At 40.7% G+C, this 10,454-nt stretch overlaps 1 protein-coding gene across 1 annotated transcript; it reads left to right on the top strand.

Moving 5' to 3' along the window:
* Nucleotides 1-84: 84 nt before the first annotated feature.
* dhx37 (DEAH (Asp-Glu-Ala-His) box polypeptide 37) lies at nucleotides 85-10,092 on the top strand. Its single transcript, XM_044027183.1, has 27 exons — nucleotides 85-182; nucleotides 342-450; nucleotides 935-1,104; nucleotides 1,721-1,833; nucleotides 1,942-2,314; nucleotides 2,391-2,539; nucleotides 3,068-3,160; nucleotides 3,264-3,360; nucleotides 3,651-3,764; nucleotides 3,881-4,097; nucleotides 4,405-4,503; nucleotides 4,590-4,660; nucleotides 4,793-4,928; nucleotides 5,010-5,086; nucleotides 5,553-5,785; nucleotides 5,869-5,980; nucleotides 6,071-6,177; nucleotides 6,683-6,871; nucleotides 7,043-7,167; nucleotides 7,431-7,547; nucleotides 7,639-7,811; nucleotides 7,899-8,013; nucleotides 8,664-8,801; nucleotides 8,893-8,987; nucleotides 9,304-9,377; nucleotides 9,540-9,637; nucleotides 9,737-10,092. The coding sequence occupies exons 2-27, from the start codon at nucleotides 348-350 to the stop codon at nucleotides 9,811-9,813; spliced, it is 3,465 nt and encodes a 1,154-aa protein (XP_043883118.1). The 5' UTR covers nucleotides 85-182; nucleotides 342-347; the 3' UTR covers nucleotides 9,814-10,092.
* Nucleotides 10,093-10,454: the final 362 nt, after the last annotated feature.

Genomic DNA, 10,454 nt, shown 5'->3' with positions numbered 1-10,454 from the left:
TCCTTTTCCTCGCTTTCCCCGCCTTGGTGGCGGAACCTTTCTTCCAAGTCAACGTTTCCGCGTCGGACAGTTTTACGTGATGGACTGAGGTGTGTTTACACGTGATATTCGTGCACGGATGAAATTTCAGTCTGAACGTTTTGAAATCTTACATGTAGTTGTTTGACCTGCTGAAATTAAAGGTTTGTATTTATAATATCTATAAAGATTCATCCCGACGTTTTAAGACAAAGTTAGCTCGTTGTAAAGGTCTCTGCTTTTTCGTGTCGTTTAACATTAATAATTTTTTTTCATTACTGGCTGCCAAGTTGATTATTTATCTATTAATTTGTTGTTGTCAGTTAAAAATGGGAAAAACTAGGAAGAAGTACAACTGGAAGGGAAGACAACAGAGTGACCCTCAACAACCAGAGGGTGAAGAAAAGACAGACATTGTGGTGGAACTGAAAGGTAAGAATCTGTCCAGAAGCTGAGCCATATATCAAGTTTAACATTTAAATTGATTGATAATACTTTATTTTCACTCAGTGAAGTCTGAAATTTGACTTGCATAACATCCGTTACATTTGCACCGTAACAAAGACAATACTATTACTTTAAATAAGAGAAAGAAAAACATCTCAACCACACAAGACAAAGTACAGTCCAGTGAGCTCCATGGTTAATTTTAGGACTAATTGATTAGGGGTGGGAATCACAAGGTACCTCAAGATACAATACATGGTCCATGACAGCCATAATATCACAATACAACAATTCTGTGATCATGAATATGTTGCAAGACAATCATATAGCAATACGATATCACGATATCTGTCTAACTGAAGAAAACACAATGTCAGTGAAAAGTTAAAAGTATCCTCCCATTCTTTTGTCTGTATTGCCTCTTGCATCTTTTATTTCCTGTCTTCACTAAATTCTCTGTTTTCATCAGATGGAGCCAGGCTGAAAGGTGTAGATGAGAGCAATGCTTTGGTCCTCCCAGCCAACAAAGCCAAGAAGAAAAAAGCCTCACTGACACCGGTCTCCACCAGAAAACCACTCACCAAGAAGCAGAGGAAAGAGCTGCAGAAAGTGCTGGAGCGCAAGGAGAAGAAAGCTCAGGTGAGAGACGATACTGATTGACGCTACTTTAGATAGATCTGTCTCACTTGATCTCTGCTGCATCTTCATTACTTTTTAAAATTGTTGTTGAGTTTAATTGAAATTGTGATTCATGATTACTTTGTACTTATAAAAAAAAGACTACTTAGTAAATACTCATCCCATGTCCAAAAGTAAGTAAGATGTAGAGATAAAAACACCAAAGATTTCACGCTCCATGGAGCAGCTGGTGATACAGTTTTCATAAGCCTTGTAGGCCAGAATGTCTATTTAACAACGTTGTACATCTTCCATTCAGCTGCAGCCTACAAAATATGTATGTATATATATATATATATATATATATATATATATATATATATATATATATATATATATATATATATATATGTATGTATGTATGTATGTATATATATGTGTGTGTGTGTGTATACCTATATATCTGATGTGTATATACAGTACTGTATATATAAACGGATACCACGACAAGACACAACCTTGAATAATTGTATCCTCACTCATGTGTTCCCTGTATTTTACTCTACATTAAATGTTAAAGCACAAAAACAAACTTGATCACAACCCACTCACTCTTCACATCGCATGTCCTGTACAGAGAGCAGATATCTTGACCAAACTGGCTGAGGTGCAGATTCCAGAGTCTGAGATTAAGCTGCTGTACACCACATCAAAACTGGGAACAGGAGAGAAGATTTACCAGACTAAACAGTAAGTGCACAAATGCAATAACTAACTAAGATTCAAGATTGAAGCAGAGGGAGGATAGTGAAAGTGGGGTCAGTGGTTTAATGTTTTCTTTTTTTGGCTACTGTTCAGTTCCTTGGATGAAACAAAGGATCGAGACTCTGGTCCAAAAATCAGCAGCGTCAGTGGAGCGAACAGAAAAAGAAAATTGAAGGAAGAGGAGGAAGATGAAGGACTAAAGGCAGAGGAAAGTAGTGACACTTCCTCTGATGATGATGAGGAGATGGAAAAAGAGGTTGAAGAAGTGAATGAAAGCACAGAGATGGCTGACACTAATAAAACCACCTCTGCCAGTGAGGAAACAGAGGACAAACAGGGAGTGAAGGAAGAACCACAGAAAACAGACATACAAAGTAAGAGTGTTTCAGATCAGGAGAAAGTAAAAAAGATGGAGGATTCGAAGCCAACAGTCTTCATTCCTGTTGACAGATCTCCAGAAATACAGGTATGTGTTTATTGTATGTAGATCTGAGGGTCAACAGTGTGCTGTTTTGGCTGATTGCTGTCATCTGTTGATGTAGGAGGCTCGTCTGAAGCTGCCGGTGTTGGCAGAGGAGCAGGTCATCATGGAGGCAGTGAGAGAACACCCCTGTGCCATCATCTGTGGAGAGACAGGAAGTGGAAAAACAACACAAGTGCCTCAGTTTCTATATGAAGCTGGTTATGCCAGGTAGTTTATTCTCAAACCTATACTAATCTTTGTGTAATTGTATATTTTTTATATAAAATCATGGAATGAAAAAAAACACAAAAAGTATATTTAAATTAATAATGGCTTTCTTTAAACTTTAAACAGTATTTGTCTCCTGTGAAGTACACATTTGGCATCTTGATGTTTTAAACATGTTAGTAAATCTTTACACAGAGAAATACAACACACAGAAAACACTGGTGGACACTGAAAGAGAACGCGCAAATGCACACAAGTCAGGGAGGGCACACACACACACACACACTTTAGTTTTGTCCAACAAGCCATTGGGTAGCTTCTTAAATTAAACTTTCTGCCTAAAAGTCCGTCCTTATCCTTCTATGAGCCGGAGACTGTCCTGTAACCTGAATGGCTTGGTTTGCCTGCACACGTCACCACTGGAATTAAACAAACAACGTTAACTGCTTTAAATTATTTAAATTAATCGCCGAAATTAATGCGTTCACATTGACAGCACTAATATTTTTATGTTTATGTTTCCTGCAGTGGAAGTGGAATTATTGGCATCACAGAGCCGAGACGAGTTGCTGCTGTGAGCATGTCGCATCGAGTGGCCAAAGAGATGAATCTGTCCACACGGTAACAAAAATGCTGAAGATTTTCAAAATGTTGTGCTAAGGAAAATCTAATCTGTAGATGTTTCTAAACCTCGGTCCTGTTGGTCTGTTGTGTCTGTGCTTAGAATTGTGTCTTACCAGATTCGGTATGAGGGAAATGTGACGAATGAGACCAAAATCAAGTTCATGACAGATGGTGTTCTGTTGAAGGAGATTCAGAAGGTAAGATAGCTACCAATAGCCTGCATTTCTATATGGAGAAAGTGTTGAGTGACTTTCATGTCAAATGTGTGTGTGTAGGATTTCCTAACATTTCTAAGTGTAATATTTTTTACCAATATGATACACTTAAGTGAGAAGTCATGGCTTTACATCAACAATTTCACACCATTATCCTCTTACCATTAACTTGACTCACAAATAATAATAAAAACAATCACTGAAAGTATTCACAGCAAAAAGTCTTTGAAAACCTCTTAATTCTTTGTATTGATTCCTTTCTTGTCTCTCAGGATTTCCTTCTCCAGAGATACAGTGCGATAATCATAGATGAAGCCCATGAAAGGAGTGTGTATACAGACATCCTCATCGGACTGTTGTCTCGCATTGTCCCACTCAGAAACAAGGTAACAAGGTTTGTGGCGTGAAAAGGTGTTAATCAGAATATTAAATGTCTGACTTTGGGGTGAGAGGTTTTTTTTTTTTCATTGACCTGCTGTTTTGACCCATTGTCTCTCTGCAGAAAGGTTTGCCCATGAAGCTGCTGGTCATGTCAGCTACTCTGAGGGTTGAAGACTTCACAGAAAACCAGAAGCTATTTCGGGCGCCTCCACCTGTGATCAAGGTGGAAGCTCGCCAGTTCCCTGTCAGTATCCACTTCAACAAGCGCACCCAACTGGAGGATTACACTGGAGAGGCTTTTCAGAAGACCTGCAAGATCCACCGGATGCTGCCTTCAGGTGCAAATACTCTAGAGCTTTAAAAAGAACATTTTCCACCCTGGTGGACAATAAACACTTATTCTATTCTAAATGTTCAGCACAAAACTAAACTGATCCTCCCTTTGATCAAAGAATGTTGCTGCTCTCTCTCTCTAAACCTCCAACTCTTCTTTGTATTGGAAAATAAATGATGAAAATCATCATATATAAGTATAGCAAATATGATTTACATTTATCTGTGAAGATTTTATGTGAATTTAAGCAAAACAAACTGTTGTGAATGAAGTAAACCCCCTCACGCTAATGCCACATCTGTGTCCTTCAGGTGGCATCCTGGTGTTTCTCACCGGTCAGGCAGAGGTTCACACTCTGTGCAGAAGACTGAGAAAAGCTTTCCCCTTTAGAAAGAGAAACACAACCACTGGTGAGTGAAACACACACCTGTTTCCCCTAACACTGTAACCTATCTCCGACCAGAGCTTTTGTAAATTTACTAGTTTTTGTGTCCAGGTGAAGTTGAAGAAGCAGACACATCAGAGGCGATGAGGAAGTTTAAAAAGGCCAAACAGAAGAAGACTGTTGTAAGTCTACCGTCACAAAACCTACCTGAAAGGCTATGTGGTTTAAAATGCCATTTTTGTTTGTGTTTTTGACACCTCATCCTTAATAAATATGTCTTGTGTGCACATTGTAACACAGTTATCTGTCTTTAGTCTCTGCCCCGTATCGACTTGGATAACTACTCTGCCCTGCCGATGGATGAAGGTGACGAGGACAGAGAGGCAGGGATCGGAGACGAGGAGGATGACGGCTCTGACGTGGACATTGGAGACGATCCCGACCATGCAGGCAAGTTTGTCCAGTCCAAATCAGTACCTGTTTTATGTATTTCACACCAGTGTCCTTACGTATTCTGCTCTGTCTCTGTAGAGGAGAAGGCTGATCCATCTATTCCTCTCTATGTCCTTCCTTTGTACTCTTTGTTGGCACCAGAGCAGCAGGCGAAGGTAACTTCAACATCATGGCTGCACTAAAACATCCAGGAGAAAACACTGAATATTAATACAGAGCACAGACTGTAGAGACGCAGTCTTCTGGTTTCAAAAGTGAAGCCCAGGAAGTAAGACCGAAGTAGCAGTTACCCACCAGGTGGCGACTCTACTGGTTGGAAAAATAAATCGTTTTGAATTCAATCATTCAGACTTAATTTATATGGCATTTTTAATATAAATAAAAATTGTATCCATTATTGCTTTACACTATAAAATCAAACTGTTGTCAGTGATGGAGGGTTTCTGGGTTTCTGTCCTCATACTATTGTGAACTACATTCTGTAACAACCTGATAAAACATATTAATTTGTGAATCTATTCATAGTGTTGGGACAAAATTTAGAAATACTTTCAGACATGAAAACCCATGGTAGGGTGTAATGTGTGTGTCTGTGTGTGCATGCGCTCTCCTTGGCTGTAGGTGTTCAGGCCGCCCCCTCCTGGTACTCGTCTGTGTGTTGTTGCCACCAACGTGGCTGAGACGTCTTTGACCATTCCTGGCATCAAGTACGTAGTTGACTGCGGTCGCGTTAAGAAGCGCTTCTACGACCGAGTGACCGGCGTGTCGTCCTTTAAAGTCACATGGACTTCACAGGCTTCCGCCAACCAGAGGGCGGGTAGAGCAGGACGAACAGAGCCGGGCCACTGCTACAGGTCAGGACGTTGAAACACAAATGTTTTCTCTTACTTGAGGTTGAGGAGGGTGCTCACACATGTTTGCCCCCGTGTTTCTTCAGGTTGTACTCGTCTGCAGTGTTTGGAGATTTCAGTTTGTTCTCAGAAGCAGAGATCACACGCAGGCCTGTGGAAGACCTGGTTTTACAGATGAAGGACCTCAACATAGAGAAGGCAAGTGAAGAACTTGGATATCAACTGTGCTACTGCAGACTTGAGTGCTGCTCTGTAAATTAAAATGATCTCATATTCTTGTTTCTGCAGGTGGTTAATTTTCCTTTTCCCACATCTCCCTCGGCTGAGGCTCTTGTAGCAGCAGAGGAGTTATTGATTTCGTTGGGAGCTTTGAAAGAGCCTCCTCGTACTGGAAGGTAACTCACTGTCATTGACTCTTCTGTTTAAAATGGATTGAATACCTTTTTGTTAGAATAGGACTTCTGAGAGACTTTTTTCTGGTTCTTACAGAGAAGCAAAGAGGCAAAGCAAATGTTTTATGTTTTCATACATTATTATGATGATGATGATTGAAGTCAGGACATCAAATAAAAAGATTTCATTTATATAGCTCTGATTCACAATCATTGTTTGCCTCAGTGGGCTTTACAATTTATACAAGAAGTAAAATCTTCTGTGTTCAGCTCATAGGTTTGTGGAACAACTTTACCAACACACAGTTATTCTTCTTTGGACACTATATTGTCTTCCATTCATTTGAACGGCTGAAATAGAGCAATATCCCTAAACTTAACCAGTTCCTCAGTCAGAAATTAGGTTCTCATTGGGACCTGGTCTTATATGATTAGCTCTTAATATTTTCATTTAAAATGTTGTGATTGGATGAATGGGGCTAATTATTGGTCTTTTTGTTGTTGTCAGGGTTAAACAGATGGCACAGGCGAGGCTGAGTTGTCCCATCACCCCCCTTGGCAGAGCGATGGCTTCATTTCCTGTGGCACCACGTTATGCTAAAATGTTAGCACTCGGGAAGCAGCAGGATTGCCTGCCGTATGTTATTGCCTTGGTAGCAGCAATGACAGTCCGGGAGGTCTTTGAAGACTTCAACAGGTGAGGAGACTTGTTCACACTTATGATGTCTCTCCACAGAAAACAGAAGCAGATGTTTACAGTTCCTCGCTCATATAAATTGACGCTTCATACTCAACTCACTCAAACTCATGCAGCACACCTCACTTTATGTTCTTGCTTTTAAATTCTAACCTATTTTTTGCTCATCAGACCTGCAGGTAGTGAAGAGGAGAACTCCAAGCTCACCCAGCGTCGAGCTCGGCTGACCCAAATGAGGAGGTTGTGGGCTGGGCAAGGAGTTTCCCTTCTATTGGGGGACCTCATGGTCATGTTGGGTGAGCTCACTTCTATTTAGATTTGCAGAAACTGCTTAAGTGCATATTTTGACATTTTAACATGGCTTTAGAATCCAAACTGACTTCCGTGTTCCACCATAAATAAGGGTTCCATGTGACAGTTACCACCAGGAGGCTTCTGGTTTAAGTAAACTTGAGTGAACAAAAGTTAATTAGGTCACATAAAAGTCTGTGATAAACAGTGAGATGTGAAACTGCAAAAATGAATGCTTTAGCTGATGTCTGTAAACCGGTGACTGCAGGTGCTGTTGGTGCTTGTGAGTTTTCTGGCTGTACTCCCAAGTTTTGCGAGGAGAACGGCATGAGGTATAAGGCCATGGTGGAGATCAGGAGGCTCAGAGGACAACTCACCAATGCAGGTACTCACGTACTACAAAAAAAACACAGAAAACCTGAAACATTTCTGCCACAGAAACACAACAGACAGTTGTTTTTGTTCTTCTCTTCCAGTGAACACAGTGTGTCCAGAGGTGGGAGTATTTGTGGATCCTAAGATGAGTCCACCGACGGAGCACCAGGTGTTTTGCTTGCGGCAGATTGTTTTGGCGGGACTGGGAGACCACCTTGCACGACGTGTGCAGGCGGAAGATATCCTCGACCCAAAATGGAAAAATGGATATAAGGTAAGTTACACCGATTACTTATTTAAGAGATTGTATTGTACTATCCCCTCTCATTCACCTTCTCAACTTATCTGTTTTTGTTCATAGACGTGTCTCATGGACGACCCAGTGTTTATTCATCCCACATCTGCGCTGTTCAAAACACTGCCCGATTTTGTCGTCTACCAGGAGATCATGGAGACCACCAAGATGTACATGAGAGGTGAGTCCCTGGTGTCCAGTGCCCTCTCTGTTCTGACTTTAATCCAGTTTTTGCCAAGTGGTACAGTTTAGTTCAGTGACGCGATTATTTGAGCTTCAATTTTCAAATGTTCAGAAGGGTATCAACCACCAGAATAACCAGTCTGTGCCACTTCTCTGTTGAGGTGACCATGGCATTCTTAAATACTGTATATTGTGCTTTTTAGCTGAGAGAGGATTCTAGTGATGAACAGCCTTGTGCCAAGAAAAAAGAATAAAAAAATGCTGGATGTCCTTCATTGTTCTTTGTTTTCTGTGTTGTGTTTTCCTTATTCTTCAATTTGACTACACGGTGCCGCGCTGGTTTAATGTCACGCTATTTACGTAGCTGATGCACTATTGCCATCCGGGTTACACACAAGGCAGTTTGGGTTTATTGTTTCCAAATCATACTATGGTGAGCTGTACTGCACTGGCAAATACTTCTAAATCTTTCCTCACCTACAATTGCCTTTGCTCAATATATTACCGTTAGGTAGGATTTGTTAAAGCTGTTTAAAGTTTAAAGTTAAAGTTTACTGATGATCACTGTTATTCATATTCACACGGGCAATGCTGAGGTGCTGTTGTCTCTTTGCCCTCTAAAATTGTCTTCCTTCCTCCTTCTGTCAGGCATATCAGCAGTAGAAGCAGAGTGGGTTCCCCAGATTCTTCCTCAATACTGTCATTTCGGCCCCCCTCTGGAGTCACCAGCGCCATGGTTCTGCTCGTCCACTGGCACCATCAGGTGTCACTGTTTAAGCACCTTCTGTAAGTTCTTGGCAGCTGTCCATCAGAGCAGAGTTTGTGTCCAGAGGTGTCTCTGCCTATATGTGAGGGATTTCTGTGTCATCTCCTGCAGTTCGTGTGGGGTGGCAACTGCCAGCAGTGGAGAAGGATTATCCAGAGGGACTGGATCGCTACAAACTGTTTGCCAGGTTTCTGTTGGAAGGACAGGTACTACAAAAAAAGCTGTCTGTGCCAAATGAAAAACAATCACTTAGTTTAAATATAAATGCTGTTCTCATCTTTTTTTTGGCTTTCACATGTCCAAATTTAAGTGTGTTTATCTTAACTGCATTTTGTTTATCGCCTGCCTGTTGTGTGTATGAATATTGCTGACAGCACCAAATAGCCCCTCTGGGATAATAAAGATATTCTATCTATTAAAAAACATAAAACTTCCAATCTCAATCTTAAATTGAGATTGGAACCTTTGCAAAGATGACTGAACCAAGTATGCAAGTCTTAAGATATTTTGTCTCACTTGCAGGTTTGTCCCAAACTAAAGAAATACAGTGGTCACCTTCTCTCAAACCCCTCCATCATGATGAAAACATGGGCAAAGTAAGACATGCATGCAGATACACAACACACACACACACACACACAGACACACACACACACACACAAGTTTGAAGACTCCTGGTCCTGACAAGGTCTGTGTCCTATAGAGGGAACAAGGACAAGAAAGGTTTCAATCTCACTCTCATGTCTATTCCGTTGTAGGCTGCAACCCAGGACAGAGGCTGTGCTGGGAATGCTGGTGACAAAGAGTGTCGACTGCAGAGACACACTGCTCTCTGTCTGGAAGACTGATGAGAAATGTGAGGATTTGATGTGTTTGGTATCAAATATTACTCTGAGTGTGATGACCCTTCTTGTGACTAATGATATTGTATTCTTGTGTTTTTCCTCACCCTCAGTTCTACTGTCTGCATACTGTCAGTGGATTCCTGAATCCATTCACCAAGAAGTAGCCAAAACCTGGCCTCCAATATAAAGGCTGTGATTTAAAAAAACAGATCACATTATGGAGTTTTTTGCTGAGACATACAGTATGTCAACCTGCAAATTAGTTTTAGCCACATCTTCAATTGTCTAATCTACCACGTCACAATGTGGTATTTTCAACTGTTTGTATTTTATATACTGTATAATTTGTACAGTTTTGTCTGGAGGACAGTATTTCTACCACTGCTCCAAAATAAGTGTGTGTGCTGCTGTCATTTGTGTTTCAGATTTAGTCTTCATAAGACTTATTAAAACTATGACACTCTGAGTACAGCTAGTGTGGTTTAATCATACTGTAAACAGTAACGGCTTCTAACTACTCACCATCCTCAATAAGTCTACAGAAATGTTATTGTGGACCATAAATTGTATCACTGAAGGACATTCTGTACCTGGACATTTACCATTTGATTGTCTAATGAGGAAAAAGTGGTTGAGGTTGAAAGTTGATTTTTGCCATTGGAAATTGTAGCTGAGGTCCATTATCCATCTGTAAACTGTTCAGCTTTTGTTATTATTTCTCACCGTCTTCCAATGGCATTTACCTGGTTGATGTATGAGCATTTTCACATTCATGTGTCATTGAAAGCTGTGTTAATCTGGAAACTGTTAGTGTGCTCAGACCCTAAT

Source organism: Solea senegalensis, linkage group LG5, assembly GCF_019176455.1.
Source record: "Solea senegalensis isolate Sse05_10M linkage group LG5, IFAPA_SoseM_1, whole genome shotgun sequence".
NCBI classification, from domain to species: domain Eukaryota; kingdom Metazoa; phylum Chordata; class Actinopteri; order Pleuronectiformes; family Soleidae; genus Solea; species Solea senegalensis.
Note: the sequence above shows the minus strand (reverse complement) of the source record. Positions and strands in the feature narration are given on the sequence as shown.

What these genes read in the sequence shown, in the direction of transcription:
- dhx37 (XM_044027183.1), top strand. Translation starts at nt 348, where the DNA reads ATGGGAAAAACTAGGAAGAAGTACAACTGGAAGGGAAGACAACAGAGT. An exon ending in TGTTGAAGGAGATTCAGAAG is followed by an intron (nt 3,361 to 3,650) that starts GTAAGATAGCTA and finishes CTTGTCTCTCAG; the next exon opens with GATTTCCTTCTCCAGAGATA. An exon ending in AAAGAGAAACACAACCACTG is followed by an intron (nt 4,504 to 4,589) that starts GTGAGTGAAACA and finishes TTTTGTGTCCAG; the next exon opens with GTGAAGTTGAAGAAGCAGAC.